General features: G+C 39.2%; 1 protein-coding gene across 1 annotated transcript in view; it reads left to right on the top strand.

Annotated features, from left to right (window-relative positions):
* Positions 1-18420, top strand: part of LOC117263565 (uncharacterized) — a 31042-nt gene extending 12622 nt beyond the window's left edge. Inside the window, exons 8-10 of the mRNA XM_033637069.2 lie at positions 603-781; positions 14440-14532; positions 16924-18420. Coding sequence (XP_033492960.2) covers positions 603-781; positions 14440-14532; positions 16924-17373 — 722 coding nt within the window. The 3' untranslated portion in view covers positions 17374-18420. The remainder of the gene's footprint in view (positions 1-602; positions 782-14439; positions 14533-16923) is intronic.
* The last annotated feature ends 282 nt before the right edge of the window (positions 18421-18702 follow it).

Below are 18702 nucleotides of genomic sequence, written 5' to 3'. Positions count from 1 at the left end.
ATAACACACTGAAGAAGAAAATGCTGACACCTATCTGCTGTGTGACATAGATTTGTATCTATTTTTACCTGTGCCGTGGGAAAAAAAAGATAAATACAAGAATAGAAATCCTTAAAATATAGCAGAGACAGGTTAGCCCCAAATCAAAAATACATATTTTTCCTCTTACTTTTGGTGCTGTTTATGTCTAGATTATTTTGGTGTGAGTTGCTGAGTGTTGGCAATATCGGCCGTAGAGATGTCTGCCTTCTCTTGAATGGATGTCACTTGGCTTGTCGTGTCCAAAAAAGCACCACAAGCAAAGGTTGAACTGTCCCTTTGATTAAATGTAAATACCTGACTTCAGAATACCTACAAGCACTAGCCACAGTTCTGCTCAACATTTTAAGGTTGCAGCATCAGGCTGCCAATAAATATAGAAACTGGAATTGCTATGTAACATTTTAATGCAAGTTAACATGGTAATTATTATAAGATTCAGTTTTAACAAGAAACAGAGATGAAGGGTGGGTAACTACACATCAAGTCTGAAACAACATTTGTGCAGTCACAGAAGGGTTTTAATTTGAATCTGTGTTTGTTCTTGTTTGTCTCCCTCTCAGCCTACAGGCTGCCTCCTCTGACTGTAGCCATCCTCTCCCTGCTGAGCGTGATCGCCTTCATGCTGCTGGTGTGCCTGCTGTCCTGCCTCTATAGAGTGCACAAGAGGAACGAGAAGAACAAGAAGCTGACGCTCCTTGCTCAACAGGCTGGCAAGGGAGACGGCGAGGCTTTCAGACAGGTAACATCCACCTAGTGCATTACCATCATTCTTTTTTCCTCTGTGATGGAGGAATATTGTAGGGTCACTGCAACAGGAACATGAAAAGGCTCCAGAGGAATGAAGGGCCTACAGGCAAAATAAGTAGTGCTTGTCATGTTGTAAGAGTGAAGTCCGTGTTTGTGTGTGTTTGTGTGCCTGTGTGTGTTGGCTGTTAGAGGATTTAAAGGTAGAGGAGGGTTCTGTTCCTGCTGTGGGAGTCAAGATGGTCAGCTGGTCCACTTCCTCCCCTACAGAGCTGGACTTGACACACACAGTTACAGCCAAATGAAAGACATCAACACGGTAGAGGACAACTCACGGAAACAGCACTTCTAATACTGCTCACTGAGTCTCTTTTCTCTTCTCTCACACTTATGTGTTGTAGATGAACATGCCAGAGACACACGTATGTCTGCCATTATTAGGTGCTATTGTCAGTGATAGTCCTCCTGCTTAAGTCAGTGTAGATCACATTAAATAGAAGCAGCAACTAAATACCTGAAAAATAAGGTACATATTTTTGCATGGAACAAAGTCATGTATGTTATATTAAAGTAAACCGCTACAACTCTGACACTCTGGAAAGTATCCAAGTATTTCCATTTTATGCTGCTTTATACCTCTCCTCCTCATCAATTCAGAGGCAAATATTATATTTTGTAAGGCACTACATTTATTTGATAACTTTAGTAAGTAGCTCCTTTCCAAATTCAGATTATGAATACAAATTATAATCAATGAAATTATGTTACTGATTCTCAGGGAGAAAATCAAAAGCTACGCAGTAGAAATAAAACTTAATATATATGAAAAATTAAGCTGTCCCCACATTTACCAGTTGCAGTAGGGAACACATAAATACTTCAATAACTATAATCCAACAATATAATGTACTCTGAAATGGGCTAATCTGCAAAATAAGTACTTTCACTTTTGGTACATGTCAAGTTCTCAAGTATTTTTCATGCAATATCCCCACTTGAAAGGGAGAGAGTCATCTACCAGAGGTCTTAACTGGATTTCACTCAATGACCAGGCCGCTTTTCCTTTTCCTCCTTTTATTTTCAGGTGCGAGCATTTTATGCCATTTGTCATGTGTAGGTGAAAAACCTTTCAATCAAGGAAATGCAAAACCAGAGAAAAAGTTTAAAATCCGTACACAGTGCAAATGCTATTTGCAAATCACCAACAGAAAATAAGTATACAAAATACCAGAAAATAAACGCTTAAATATTGTGAAACCCAATTATATTTACATTAAATTACAAATTAAGCGCAAATAAAGTTACCCACTGCTGTAAATGGTTTTAGCATAGTTTCAGGTAAGTATGAATTTCACTACTTTTTAAACTTAACTTAAATTGTCTCAACTTCTGTATTTTACCATTAAACGTATTTTAACATGAATTACTTCTTAACCTTTAATTACAAATTTTTACGGGCTTTTTAACCTTAATTTTTAAAGGGTTTTAACATTAATTTTGTTAAAGTGAAATTCCAAAATTACACTTTCACAATTACAAAAATGTATGAGTATAAATGCTTGAATTGAAACTGTATCATGTTATATTCAAATTGTGCTCCCAATCTACTACTAATTACTTCTGTGATACACCCAATACAATCAACATACATTCATAATTTACTAAACGTCAAAGTGAAATACTTTTTTAGGATGTACTCAACCCATACCAATTTACAATTTACATATTACATTTGTAACACATTTCAAAAGTCAGGAGGGAGATTAACAAGCGATCAGCACACACAGACAGTCAGTTACCGCACCACGCGTTACTGGGCGTCCGACCCCGTGGCTAAGCTAGCGTTAGCACAACCAATTACTCACAATGAACAACCTCCGTGCACAAGTCTCTTCATTAAACAGTTCAGCGTCTTACCGGCTGCCTCTCTGGTGTTTAGATGCTCTCACTCTGCATGATTCCTGCAGGATGCTAAGGATGAGGGAGCAGAGATACGCCTGCTGTCTGTGTACCTTTGTCCGCTCGCTCCTTACCTGTTGACATGTGCCGACCTTTATGGGCCGGGCAGTAACTGGGCGATGGTGCGAAAGGTTCCTCCTTCCGGTTTATTGTGTATTCCTCAGCTTTGTTTGTCTTGTCTGTTCAGTTCTTTATTTTACTCCAGCTTGACCTGACAGTACATTTTTAATGCTGATACTGTTGTTCTTTTACTTATTTAAAATTTTGAATGCAGGCCCTTTAGCTGCATTTACAATGTGGTATTGCTATTTATATTTACTTAAAGGCACACTATACAGGATTTTCTTAGAATAACAACACGGAAGTGATCCCTGTCAATCATCACGGTGTTTCCCACAGAATTACTATGTATCAGTCTGTGCCCTATTGTAAATTCTGAGGTTGTGTGAACACAGCACAGGGATAACTCTCCTTTTTTGAGTTGTAGGGTATGAACTGATCAGGTGTTGCAGTCAGAGCTGATCAGATCAGATTGATGGATAAGAGGAGTAACTGTTTGTGAGTGAAAGCAAACTTTAGACCCAGTGCAATGAAGGTGAAGTTTCGCTGTCACCACACCTCCTGTTCTGCTGCTTTGTCTGTGCCCTCCAACTGTGAAACAAATAATAACGGAACAGCACATATATTCCAAAAGCACGCCTAATGAACGTTCCAGATCCAAAAAATGGAAATCTAAAAGTGGGGGCAGATGTTTTAATTATGGCGGCCTGCTACAAATATATGAAAATGTGGGAAAACCATCATCACTGACGACCATTACTGTGGTGTTGCAGTGTCTGCATCTGTAGAGCACCTGCCCTCTGCATGTATTTTTTCTCTTTTTTCCTCTTATTTGGTGTGTTTGGGATATGTATCTAATATTTGGGTAATGGTGTGTAGCTTCCAGCCAATCTGTAAAAATGCAGTGACCAGGTTAGACCGCTGTCTCCATCTCTCGTCTCTGCTCTGTGGATGCATGCAGCAGGTCTGTGTGTCTGTTTAGAAGAAGGCAGTTTGGGCCACACACAGAGCAGAGAAGCCAGGTGGACAGAATGAAACACAGGCTTCAGCCGAAATCACACAAAAAACAGCTGTGTGCAGAGGTGTTGGTGTGTTTATTTGAGCAACACAACATAACCACTGTAAAACAATCAGAATTTAACGTTTATTTCTCTAATTCACTGCTTTGTTCTTGTGAACGCCGCTCCCTCTCGCTTGACCTTCGCTGCTCTTTCATCCTCATTTCGCTGAGGACGAGGAGCCAGGTTTGAATGTTGTGTTAACAAACAGTCAGCGACAAATCCTGCATAGTATGCCTTTCAGTAAAACACCCTCCTCCACCACTGGTGATTAACTTTGTGTTGGAGACATAAGCCTGACACATACTCCATATAAGTCTGCAATTGTTGAAGCTTTGAGCTACACAAAGCCATTTTCACACATTTAGTATTCTAACATGTCACATTTTTCATTTTTAATGAAGTACAAGCACAAGTTACAGTCTCCAGCCCAGCAGCGAGGGGTGCTTTCACAGGCAATAACAAGATTTTGGCACCAGATATTTTTGTACATAAAATTGCAGTGCGTCTTTGCACAGCTCATGGGTGGTTGTCAAACGAATATGCTTCTCATTAATTTTTGTAATACAAATCACTCAATGTTTCTAGAATATAGAGCACCCTGTGTTGTCACACAAAGACTCAGTTTATTGTACTCATGATTTATTGTAATGCTGAGCCAGTTTTTAGAGTGGGGGGGGGGGGGGGTCTTTTTTTAATGGTTGATTTACTACAAAAAGCCTTTTGAGGTGCCGTCATTACTGTGTTTCTTATTCTTTAAATGTCAGTTTTTAATAAAACTCTCCAATTAGGAATTCATTGTGAGGGCCCTCAAAGGTTGTTCTGAACAAAAAAGAAAACCAGTGATTGTTTTCCAATCTGCATTTTCAAATCTTTGCTCTACCTTCTCTTCACTTGCTCAATACTGGCTGATTAACTGACTGATTGGATGATTTAAAGGAGTTGACAGTTAACCCCTCTGTCACCAAAACCCTTCGCTCTGATTCCCCAGTTGAGGATTAGCTAACCAACTCAATTTATGGACCAATTAAAAACTCATTACAAATAGATGACTCACCTGTAACCTTCGACTCAGAAATTGATCGCTCCACAGAGGGACAGTGGTTCAATACAAGCATCTAATGGTGAAAAAAATATGTCCAGATCAATTGCATAGGGCTTTAATAAACACGCTGAATACCTTATATATCAGATTTAAAAATATCTTGTATTGTGTACCACTAAAGATCACTTTGATGCAACTAAAAACAGGTGGGACTGATTTATTTTATATTTCTTTAATCTGAAAAAAAGTCAGACAAACGAAATGATCTTTATATTGCTTTTGCTAAACTAATAATCAGAGCATTGTTTTCCCGAATGAATGATGCACCAAATTACTGGTTCCTTTCAAATAGTTGAAAGATAACCCCCTTTCTCTCTCCAGCATCCATAGTAAACGATCGTTAAAACAGATTTAATTTATGGTTCAATTAAAAACCCGCTGCAGACAGATGACTCACTCATTGTAAACAACCCGAAGACTGATTGCACGGTGGAGGCATCGAGATAAAGTGTTTAGATAATATGTCATCTTGCTAACACGGAACTGTGAAGCTGCATTTCAATTCAGAGTTGTGCTGAGATACAGAATTATAAATGTTTTACAATCTACAGATTAAAACCTGCATATCCAGCTCTCTTGGAAAATATATATATAACACATATAAAGCAGTCAGTTTTTCAAATGATAACTTTTTATTTCCAAAGTCACTTTACACTATTGACTGAATGCGACAAGGAAGTGCTCAGGCAGATTTTGTCTTTTAACATCAAGTCTACACAAGAAGTGGAGGTTCAGTTCTCTACTCATGTTTCTGTTATATTAATCATCGTAACTGGTCACAATGTGCTGGTGTTTGTGTTTTATTATGTGTTCATAAATGTCATAACAGAAGTTGTCTGAGCAACCTTGTCTCCTAGAAATGACGTTTGTATGTTAGTAAACTGCTTTCTGAATCACGCTGATGTGGAAACATAATTGCTGATAAATTATCGATTAATGGCCACTTCCTTCTGAAGCCTACGTGGTAGGTTTCAGGAGGAAGCCTACAGCAATGTGGCTTGGGAGGACAGTGGGCGTACAAGGTGCAGGACCTTGGCTTAAGGCACTTTGGTTAAGGTTAGACAGTTAATGATTTTAGTGAAATATTAATCAAAAAGGGAATTAAAAATAATTCTGTCAGTTAGAGTGGATAGTTTATTGCAACATCGCCTATCTTGGTTGAAAACAACCATTGTTGGTGAACATTTTGCTGATATGTTCACTATCAATTTTTGCGACTTGCCAGTTACATTAATTAGCAACATTTTCTCTTTGGAAAACCTAATTTGCTTGGCATTACGCTTCCTTTGAAATGTCTTTGGTGTTTCAAATTAGTTGTTTTCATGAATTCTCTTATTAGATATATAAATGTGATTTCTAGGAGACATGGCTGGTCTGAGTGTGGCCGTTCAAAATGTGAGATAAAACACAGAGTTATAGTGGAGACTTGTTTGGTTTGTTACTCACAGTCCAGTTTTTTGTTACATTGGCTTATTATTGTGATGCAGGCTAATTATTGCAGATTGAATCATCGATAAAATGAAAATAATAACATTTTAAAATCATCTTATTATTATTATTATTATTATTATTATTGTTATGAACAATAACCTGCATCATTACTCTTGCAGTTTTTCTTACCATAGAAACATCAAGCTGTTGTACGGCTGCAACACACTGTAAGCTGTAGCTGTAAGCTAGTTAATGCCATTGCTGACTTTGCTCCAAAGATCTTACTTTTCTAAACTGTTATTTGTGGTGGATGTGGTGTTGTCAGGTCATATGACCTTCTCTTACCAGAAATTTAAAGTAAGCTATTTGAACCAATCAGGACAACGACTTTTGAGTTGAGTTTTACAAAGCTGGCAGTAAGTGGCCAACAGTTAAGACAAAATCTAAAACTGAACAAATGAAAAAAAAAATGGGCAGGTGCATCAGGTCAAAACCTATTAATTGTTATTGTTAGTTTTTCAACAACTGAATATTTGTGTGTGATGTTACATTAATGTTACTGTGTTTGTCTCTGTTCTCTCTTTTCTCTGTCACTGTATGTGTGTTGCAATGTATCTGTAATTTCCTTTTGATTACCTATTGCATTACAGACACACAGGATACAGCTGACACTCTGCCATTAGACACATATTTCTTTTTCTCAGAGTTGCCATTTTGAGTTTGCTGCAAAACGTAACACCTAGGAACCAGCTGGATTTGTAAGATAAATGCTGGCAGATTACCACAATAGGCTACATTTAAGCGTTATTATTATCTTTTTTAATTTAAAGGGGCAGTTCACCCACAAATATTTGTCCTCTTACTTGTAGTGCTATAGCTTATATCAATCTAGATTATTTTTGGTGTGAGATGTTGAGTGTACTTCCTACAGTAACTGCTCACAACACGCTCTGTGGTTTATTTTGAGTAAGTGGGTCATTATTTCTGGAAAGTAAATGCTTTTTTTGGGCGCCATCCAGCTCCATTATTTTTGAGAGAAGGCAGACATTTCTACGGCTGATATCTGGACACTCAACAACTTACACCAAAACAATCTCGACTAATAAGTTCCTCTACAGGTAAAAGGAAAAATATGTATTTTTGATTTTGTGGTGAACTGTCCCTTTAACTTCCATCCAACAATGTACCCTGTGTCTATGTATGTTTGTTTGTATTTGTTTTTGATGTCACATTTAATATGTTTATGATGTTTTAATCATGTGCATCTTGGTTCAGTTTCACAAGTACTGAGTGAAAATACAGCTGTGGAAATGAGGCCTTAATGCTCACAGCTGAATGTCTCTGACTGGCGGCCCAGCTAACGCTGTTGCCTTTGCATTGCGTTTCTCCCTCTTACTTTAAGGAGCCTCAAACGGAGCCTCTTCTTGGTGAGAGAAATGTGTTCTGGCCTCTTTTTTCTGCTCTCCTTTGGTGTCTAGAGAAATGTACTTTGCTCGTTTGGCAAGCAAGTTCTTTGATCAACATGCTGTTGTGTGAGAAGATTATTGGTGACAGTTTCAGAAATGTGTGTTCAGTATTTTGTAAGTTGTGGGGCTTTTGAAATTATACAAATTCATTAACGAAATGGAGCACTAGCACACTAAATAAATCCTGGACACTGAAGAGAAACTGCTATCAATCCTAATGAACAGGCAGAAGTTGATCAAAGAGCTAATTTGATAAAAAGTCAATGAATTACCTTAAGTGGATCTGGCACCACAACTTGGGACAAGCTGTCTCTGCAAACCTTACAGACTTTTCAATATTCAAGGACTGAGCTGAGCACAAGTATCCCTTTTTATGTAGATTATTTAATATATATTTGTGTATGTGTCTTTCATGTTAACAATGCAGGACGAGAGACCAATGGCAGCCCAGAAATCAATCAAAAAATACATGACAGTAGTGCATGTGTTTTGCAGTTAATGCGCTAAAACATAATTAACACCAGGGTCTGAAGAAAAAAGAAAGAAAAAATAAAGTAAATATTAAAACCCATTTTCGGAAATACTCTGGTTTGCTCTCTTAAATGATTAGTGTGTAAGATTTAGGGGGATTCAGTGGCATCTAGTGGTGAGGAATGCATTTTGCAGCCAGCTGAAACTTAGTACATTTAGGATTCCTTCAGTGTTAAGGAGGTTTTTACCAGTAGCTGAAGTATTCACAGAGGTCTCCTCCTCTCTGAAACAAACAGGCCAGGTGATTTAAAACAGTAGGCCTAATACAGCTGAATAAAGCAGTTTTATGTTTAAAAAATCTGTGTTTTTCAAATGCTCACATTGCAGAGGGGCTGCTTACTATGGCTGCCGATACGAAAATATGAAAACGCAGGGAAAACACACAAAATCCTGAGCCTGTTTTTTTTATTTTTTTGTCTGTTCTGGGCTACCGTAGGAAATTGGTGTACACTGTAGGCAAGGACCTGCTCTGTATACATAGATATAAACGGCTCATTCTGAGGGAACGAAAACACAATTCTTATTTTTAGGTGATTATACATATAAAGAAAGCATACTTATTATATTATATTCCATTTTTACCTAGATGTCCCCTAAATCTTACACACTGGACCTTTATTGGGGGTTAGATGTAAAGATCAATATCAATGGTTAAGAAAAGAGGCTAGTCCTGTCAGTCCCTAATTCTATAAACTGTGCTGGTTTGACAAGCTCGGTCAAATGTGTGATCTGTCTAAGAGGATTTTAGATACAGTTTTGACCCAGGTTGGGGTGCACACTGCAAAAATGTCCATTATAAAAAGTAATTCAATTAAATATTGACTCCAAAAAATCTTATTTTTCTGAAACAATTGAAAATGTGCTTGGCTCCAGGTCAGTTTGTGAAACAAGAGAAGGGAGCCCAGAGGTTTTCATTTGCTTTCAGAAAATGAGATTTTAAACTTAAGTATAGAGACTAAATGACTTGTTGAAAGGGTTTAGACCTCCTCTATATTACTGATGACATTAGAGGAACTCACACAAATGTCATGTGTGCCACCCATGCCTCAGCTTTGGCTTTCTCGCTTTTCTCCCTTGTTTCTTTCTTTCCTTTTTCTCTCCGCTGATGAACGGCTCAGACGTTACCTGCAGCTCCTCATAAACAATCTAGTTCTGATAAGTGCCGTCCTGTAGCTTCACTGCTGTATTTAACATACAGTATGTGGTGATTGAGTGAGCTTTAGTGACGCGCACACACATGCACATATTTCTAACTTGGGTGTTGTTTTATTGTGTGGGGTGAATTAAAAGGTATATATCCGATGTGTATGTGTGGGTATCTGTGTGGTGTTAAGGGCAGTAGTGATTAACCTGTATGAGTCGGCTTTACTAAACCTTTCATAAGGTACAGTAGTTTTATTCTTTTGGAGAATTATTACTGCATAATCAACTACTTGCCCAGAAAATGTGTTTGTGTTGCTGTCAGTGTCTGTCTGTGTTTGTCTAGTTTCTGTGCATTAGATGTCATGTGCTCATATTTGAGTTTTCAAGTGATGCAAAGCAATAGATTAATATGTGACATGACATTGAGACACTTCCCCTGGGACCTGCTGTTTTTAGATTTATTCCCAAATGTCACTAGTCACCATAGACACAATTAGTTACATTTTAGTGACTAATCATCATTCTTCAAGTTATTAGTTGCTTTAAGTTAAACGTATTACTCAACATTAGGAGTCTGGATTGCCTGCACATGGCTTTCACTGCTAATGTCACAAGCATACATGGAGGTGGCTAGTAGTGCTTATGGCGCTATTAGAGCTAACATTGGGTGCATTTGGAAAAACTCACTCCCAGTGCCAGAGTGCACTCTAGCACAAATTGGACTGTTTATACATTTAGAGTGCTGTTGGAATATAAAGTTTGTTTATTCAGAACACCACAGTTTCCAAGCATCAGAGTGTACACTGGGCTCTGGGAGTCAATGTGTGATTAACTTCACGGTGTAGTTCATTAATTCATGTAGACATAGAGCGCTCTGTTTCTTTGAACAACAGTGCTCTCACTTTAGAGTAGAGCGTCAGATTGGATTTACGAATGCACCCATAGTTAACCTTGGTGGGTTCCACAATGACGCCGTCCTGCCACTGTCGGTTGGGATGGTGCTATCAGCAGGAACCACTGTATGAGCTCAATGCAATGTGGCAGCAATTAGCAAGCCAGTGAGACATGAAGGGAAGGACATGCACTAATCTCTATAAAGTGATATCTTCATAGTGTGCAGAATTTGTAGGCAACAGGACAAGATTTTGGTATTGGAAGAGCTCTGGTTTCCATTTGTAGTCTGTTTGTAGTCCAAGTAGTATTAACCAATCGTGTTTGACTGACAGGCTAAGGGGTTAATGGAGAGGAAGAACACATTAACTGAAATGCAATCTCAGAACCTATCAGCAATTGTCCGATGATGATTTAGCTTTATATTAGCTAGTTGAAAAATGTATCTGCAATCATATGCAGATATCTGTTTACAGAGGTTAGAGATTAGTCAAAATGAAAAGAGCCGCTGCCCCCAGAGGCTTATTGTCAAGCTTCCCATAGCCGATGGGTTGTGACCTGGCCCAGCTACCAAAGCAAAGAACACAGAAGCTCGGATTACAACACACACACACAGAGCCTGACTTTATTTTGTTCTGAGGACGTCATTACTCCCCAATATCTTAACATAACAGATGCTTGTTTGCTGACATATTAATGTTCAAAATGTTATTATATAGAACCTTTGACGAATCACCAAAGGCTTTCATCTCGATGGAAACATAAATGTCTGTACCAAATTATATAGTTATGGAGACATTTTTGCCAAAATGACAAATTTGAACTTCATGGAGTTGCTACAGGCAAAATTAATCCATTGTGTCGATGTGGAGATATTTTACTGGATAGGTAATAACTTTGAGCTGCTGGTGGCGCTAGAGGAAAAGTCAGGGGATCACTAAAGTCATCCTCTTGAGACCGTGAATCTCTGTTTGGAATTTCATTTGTTGAGAATGTACAATAGACCAACACTTTTTAGTCATTAGCTTTTCAGTACTCACATTTAGTTGTTATTTAACACAACAGACCATTATGTAATGATTTTATTTTTTCCTTTCACTATTTTACTATAACTAGGGGTTAATAAATAGTGACACATAGTATTTTAATAAAATCTAATTTGTATTCCACACCAAGGTAAGTGGTAGTTTTGATATAACACAACATATTAATAAAAATAACATTTAAAGAAGATTACATATCATAAGTATTAGTGCTTCTTAAAAAGTGAAAATGTTAAAAGAACTGGAGTCACTGTAAATAAGTGTTATTGAACACTGTACAATAAATGTAAAATCAGCAGGTCACACACCTCATATGTCTCATTCACTGTATGTGTACATGTATTGTTTTGGCGTGTATTTGTGTGTATTTTTGTGTGTTTGTGTGACATAGTGTGTGTGTGTGTGTGTGTGTGTGTGTGCAAATGCTTATAATTGCCTTTAAATTTTAATGTGCATATGGGGACTTGTATTGAGTGTATGAACTGGAGGTGGAGGTTGAGACGACAGCAGTCGTCCTTGACGTAGGTCACTCTGACATGTTATGGATTTCCACATGGATCTGAGAACACAGATAACATGTGTGAGAGGTTGTCAGCAACCTTTCGGGACTCAACCCAAGAGACCAACATGAAACTCAAATCAATCATACCCTTTCTCCTCATTCCCTCTGTCCCTCTCTCTTTCTCCATGCTCTCTACTTCACTGGTTTTTCCATCCTACTTATTTTCTTATGTTTATCTTACTTTCCATCCCCCTCTCCATTACTAGCCCCTCTTTTCTCTGTGTATTATCTGTCTTGCTCCTTATCTATTTTATTTCCTCTACCTCTCTCATTCATTCATTCACTTTAAGTCTCTGGTGTTTCACTTTAAGACTTTTATCGCACTTACACTCTCTGTCTCTCAATTTCCGCTTATTACTCTTCACTCTTACATCTCTTGCCACCCTCTCTTCCTCTTACTTTCCCTCTTGCTTTCTCATCTGATTTGTACCATCTTTCCCCGACCAATAGATGATCCAATCTAATGCTTCCTGCTTGATTGGAAAAAACAGCTTACAATTCAATTTATAGAGCAGCTACACACCTGCATTTTTTCACTTTCAGGATAGCAGGAGAGTTCTGGTTTCAAACCCACCAGCCAGCTGAGGTGGTGGTTTCTGTGCCGAGTCTCCCCACCTGGGGAGAACATGTCGCAGTATACCCCACCTGTCACCCAATGGCAGCTGGCACAGGGCTGCCCATAAAGGGGGTATACAGGAAAGCTTTCTGGGCCCCATGAAGGCCAGCAATAACCATTTTTAGACATGAGTAATGATGACCAAATTTAACTTTGAATCAAAATATTCACAATTACTTATTAAAACAACAAACATGGTTGCTTTAGTAAAATGTAGTCTGCTTCATAATCAAAACCCCCTCTTCTGAAAATGGTATGAGTGGAGATGGTAGGAGAGAGAGGGCACAGGCATGCATTGATATATATGTAAAGCAGATTTAGGGAGGGCCCATTCACTGGACTTTTTCAAGGGCCCACCCATCTCTATGGGCAGGCCTGCCCTCGGCCCTAAGAAAAATGAAAACATGATATGCTAAAGTATTAGCATGGAGCACCAGGCTGAATGATCTACCAAGGACACACAGGATCTGGTGTCTACAGCTTGGCCAGGCTGACTAAAGGCCAGTTCCTCCTCCTATTTGAGTATTAAAGGGACACTTCACCTCAAAATCATAAATATATATTTTTCCTCTTACCTGTAGTGCTATTTATCAATCTAGATTGTTTTGGTTGCAGAGTGTTGGAGATGTTGGCTGTAGAGATGTATGTGTTCTCTCTGATATAATCAGTCTGTGGTGCTGAAAGCACCAAAAAAAAAGTATATTTGAAAAAATTAAAAGCAATGTATCAAATACTCCGCAGACCTTGTTGCGAGCAGTTTCATGTAGCAACTATTTTCTGTCTACCGAGCCACACCTGCCAACTGTATCATCTACTGCTAGCTCACCTAGCATCTCTGAGCTAACTAACGTTACAGCTCAGCTGAGGAGGTCACCATTAGTGTTTACATCTCATGCTGTCACAAGCAGGAGCCTCTTATACATGAGTAAATACTCTTCTTCCTGCCTTGTGATTGGTGGGTGTAGTTCAGCACACAGAAAATAGTTCCTACATAAAACTGCACACAACAAGATCTGTGGATTATCTTGAGTAACCGGGTCATGATTTCTGGAAAGAGACATTGCTGTAGAGGTTTTTTTTTGTTGGCACTTTGAGCACCACAAGTCATCCAGTTCCATTATATCAGAGAGAAGTTAGACATCTCGATGACCAATATCTCCAACACTCTGCAACTCACACCAAAATATTCTAGATTGATAAATAGTACTACAGGTAAGAGGAAGAATATGTATTTTTGATATGTGTGTGAATATCCATTTAACCACTTCCTCTCCAGCTACCTCATGCTAACTTTTACTGTCATTCTCCCAAACCCATCTGTATTCTTGCTCTACCTCTTTTTCAGTTTATCCATCTCAGTCTTCCCTCCTCTCTTCTTCTGTTTTACCCTTCTAACCAAGTGCACCTTTCCACCATCTATCTTTTGCCTTCCCTCAACCAGTCTTTCTTGCAGTTGAATGGAACCAACATTTCCGAAAGATCACATCCTCTTCGGCTCTGTTTCCTCTCAACCTCCTGCCTCACCATGAGGACAAATAAAGCAGTCTCTCAGTCATGTCACACAAGCTTCCTCTTCAATATCTTATATATGTATTTAAAAGCTTTCTGTGCAGTAACATGTACTCTGTGTGTGTGTGTGTGTGTGTGTGTGTATATGTCCTCTCTTGCAGTGTCCATGTATATTTGATGACTTGTTGTGTGCAAAAGCTCAGCTGCTGGGACGTTACATTGTTGTGGCCACATTTTAACATGTCTCCTGTGTGTTTGTGTGCGTGGGGGGGTCTGCAGGTGGTCCATGAGGCTTACACCAGGTTCACTGAGGAATCTCTGATGCAGTCTGTGTGTGAGAAGCCATCAGAGAGCACAGAGGTCACCATAAAGGTCAGTGGTGGAACCAAGAAACTGTTTTTACTCACAGAGAGGCATGAAATGACATTCATATATATTATCAACATATTGAAACAAGTATGGGAATAAAAACGATAGCTAATTGTCAAAATGCCACCTGATGACAAAGGCAGCAAAATCTGCATGAGTTTTACTTCAACACAGATCAGTTAAGAACCCAAATTTTAACTATTCATCACTGTATGAGATTGTTTGGTCTCAGAGTGGAAATCAGGCTAATAGGTCAACAAAACAAGCAGGGTTTTTAGGTTGCATGACTATTTTGATAACGTACAGGAGACAAGAATCATTCCAGCAATAATAAAAGTCTTGATCTGGATTAAAGTCTTTAACCTGATTACGAAACACCTTTATACCATCATGGAAGTTTTACATTGATGAAAACAATAGATTTAAAAACAGAGATCATTAATCCTGTGTTTTAGATTGCTTAGCAAAAACTACCTCCTGCCAAGTGTAATTAATAGGCGATCAACCTTCGACTCTACACTCAGTAGTGGAACAGATTAGATTAAACTTTATAGGAAGGAGCTTTTGTGAAACTGAAAAAAAAGAAAGTAAAGTGGTCAAGGTTCAGGGAGTTCTTTGAGCTGTTTGATTAGAGCTTCTGTAGGTATCATGTGCACTCAGACATGAAAGATCAGAATGAATCTGCAGCTTTTCCAGATTTGTTGATTTGAATTTCAAACATTATCTAAGCATCTAGACTATTATTGGACCAGACTTTATTTGTTTTACATATTTTAGCAGGTTTTAAATGACCATTCTGTCTCAATGATGAAATGTGGTCTCTATATGAAATTGAGAAGTCAGGTGTATCCTCTCATTTATAACCTACATTTTACAGTCAGTATGTATGTATATAATATTCTATGTTTATTCATTATAATATAGAATAATGCACATATAATTGCCATATTTTTACATAATTTATATAATACACATATTTTTATATAGCTGAATATTTTACATAGTAGTGATAAACATTGTAGTAGAGGTAAAAAAATTCATTCTGTCTTATAATTCTCTACATTGTACATCAGAGCGACTGTATGGTATCACAATTCTAGGGCTGTACCTGACTCAGAATTCTGTCAGTCGAATCAGATTTGGCAGTTTAATACGCATATTTGGCAATTTGTTGTTGTTGTTTTTTTGTCATACAAAGTTTTAAAGTTTAACCAGGGCTCAGCAGGACAACGACTGCTCAACTTGAAGCAATCTCAGTCAACTGAGGGTCTCTGACTGACTATTTAGATGAATTGCGAGGGGCAGCCTGCACAATGCCCCCATGGGGGTCAATCAAGTATTTCGGATTTCTGTTATCATGTGAAAAATCCTTAACGTTACAAATGGGCTACAAAGGTCTGGGTGAAAGTCCTGTGTTTGTTGGACCCATCCACCACCCCTCTCTCCCACCCTACTCCTACTTTCTCTGTCTCTATACTCAGTATTGCCACAGATGGCTTTACACTGGAGTTAGTTGAAAGCCCGTACATCCTATACAGATGCTAAAAGGGTTCCTTGTGCATCAGAATCACATGCCGATGGTCCCTGACCAAGCTGCCACAGGTCCAGGTATTCAGAATAGGTAATTCAAATATTTAGATTAGTATGGAATAAATCAATAAGATTAAATAGAACAAAGTATGTAGGAGTGGCACTAAAGGAAGAAATAAAAAGGAAAACTAAAATGATGTTTACAAGGAAGACACACTGTTACATATATAAGCATAGAAAATGTGTAAAATGTGTGCAGTATCAATGTATTATGTGAGTTATACCACAAAAGAGTTTAAAATGAGGCTAGTATAAAGGTAATGGTGTGGTAATGTGCAAAAGAAGATCAGCACAACAGAATAGTTCCATAAAAGATTCACAGATGCGGTGCATCTTGTCTCCATGTAACAAGTAAAATAAGATGTGTTGCATACATGGCAGTGGAAGATAAATATAAATATGGTCCCAGAAACATGTGCATGAATTATTCAAGTTGGGGTTTTTTTTCCTGACCTCAATTTTTACCTCTTTTCCTGCCCTTCCTCCATTCTACACCACTTCCATCTCTTCCTCTCTGTTGGGGGAGTCTGTTTTTTAATTGTCTTGTCTCATCCCTCTGTTTTTTTGTGGCTCCCCTCACTTTCCGCCTCCTTTTTGTGCTTTTCCTGCCCCTTTTTTATTATTGTCTTCTTTGTACCTCCTCTTCTATCACCTTATTTCTTCCTTGACCTTTTCTTCCTCACATTCTTGATTTTCATGATCTCATATTCCATGTGCCTTTCATCTCCTTTGCCCCTCACCCCTCCCCCTGTTATATCACCTTTCATCCCTCCCCTCCTGTGCTCCCACCGTCTTTCTCTATAGGGCCTTGAGGTCTCCAAACCAGGTCGCTACCATACTCTCTCCTCAGACAATTTCCTGGAGATGAGCGACTCTGGGGTGGAGTTCACTAGCTCTGGCCTTCCACTGGACAGCGACACTGATGCTGCGATGACCTACGCCTCCCACAAGCCCCTCCTGAATGCCGTCTCTCCTACAGCCGTGACTGAAGAAGTTCACTCCGACAGCCAGGAGGCCACAGCGGTTCCCCAAGGCGACCTCAGCGCCAGCCGGACCCCTGACTCCGCCGTGAGTGCCAGCCCTGCCTCTAATCCTCGCTCACTTGCAGCCGCCACCCCTGACGGCAGCCTGCATGGTGCTGCATCGCCAGGAGCGGCCTCCAGGGGCACCGCTGGGTCAGATTCAGCCAAGACAGAGGGAGGGGCTCAGAGTGAGGAAGCTGGGCAGACGGAGGAATCAGCTCTGAGCACCTGAGCGGATCCACCAGGGTGTATTTTTTTTAGCTCGCAGTCCTAATACAGTAATGACATCCACAACAATCTGGCTCTGTTGATCATATCCAAACACCACCAAGTCCTTCATTGAAACAACATCACAGACAAAATACTCATGCTTGGAATCAGATGTCAGTTTGCCTAAAAGAGAATAATAAAACGGCAGTTACACAAAATGCACAATACAACATTTAATGCACTGAGCACTGGAAAAATTAGATGCAAAAGAGAAACCCCAAGCTGTATCAAAAGAACAAAGCCAAATCTGTGCATATGGAAAATGCATGCATTTAAATGAAACATTAAAGTAGATATTATAGTTCAGCTCTACAGGAAAATGCTGACATTAGAGTAGACTGACTGCATGCGAGCTTCAATGGGCTGAGGACACACAAGCTCAAAAAGAAGTTACAGTAATGTGAAAAGGGTAAAACACTCTCAGCACTTTCAGGAAAACACTGAAATGGGATCAAATAATTTCACCTCCTGTCGAAAGGTTGTCAAAAAAAAAAAAAAAAAAAAAAAAAAAAAAAATTAGGAGTTTGACAGTTTTGATAGGTGGAGTCAGCACGGCTCCAGCGAACCAGACTTTATTTTCTAAGACCAAGGCTACTAACAACAACAGCAAAGAGCGTCTCCTGAACTGAGGCGAATCACAGTGTGTTGCCTCTGACAGCACTTTTGTCTGCTCTCACGGCATCAGACAAGCACCATGATGATTGCATTTCATCCCACCCTATACACAGACTCTATTATTAACAATATAAGTGTGTCAGAAAGTGTCTCTGCCTCTCAGACAGAAGTGCTTGTCTCAGCACTCGTTCACCGATATCCTTTCTGAAAAGCCTGCAAACTGAAACAAGCCCTGTAGACTGAATACCACCACTCCTATGTGAACGCTGTTGGTTGTTTTCCTTTCTCTCATATCTTTGCTGTCAAATGTGCCACATTTGAAGGTGACATCTGAAGAAACCTGTCGAAATGTCCACCTCATCGCACTCAAGCTAATGATGAATTCCGCAGAAAACACCCACAAGAACGACAGTTTACTGTAGAAACTGTCCTCATCTGTTTTGATCCCCCCCCCATCCGGAGTTGACACAAGCCCTGTCAGAGCAAAATAAAATTAGGAGAACACTGCGCAACACTTCTGGGACTTTTGGAACAGCTCCCGAGAACATAATTGGATTCTTGGTCTCTTTGCAGGAGGACCGATTGACGGACACCGTAGAGTGAGAAGTGGTGATAAAAGAGACGACAAAGATGGAACAGGGTACTGTTCGGGGAACAGATAAATGACTTGCATGAT

The sequence above is a fragment of the Epinephelus lanceolatus genome, chromosome 16 (assembly GCF_041903045.1).
Source record: "Epinephelus lanceolatus isolate andai-2023 chromosome 16, ASM4190304v1, whole genome shotgun sequence".
NCBI classification, from domain to species: Eukaryota; Metazoa; Chordata; class Actinopteri; order Perciformes; family Serranidae; genus Epinephelus; species Epinephelus lanceolatus.
This window is presented reverse-complemented; position numbering and strand designations above follow the sequence as displayed.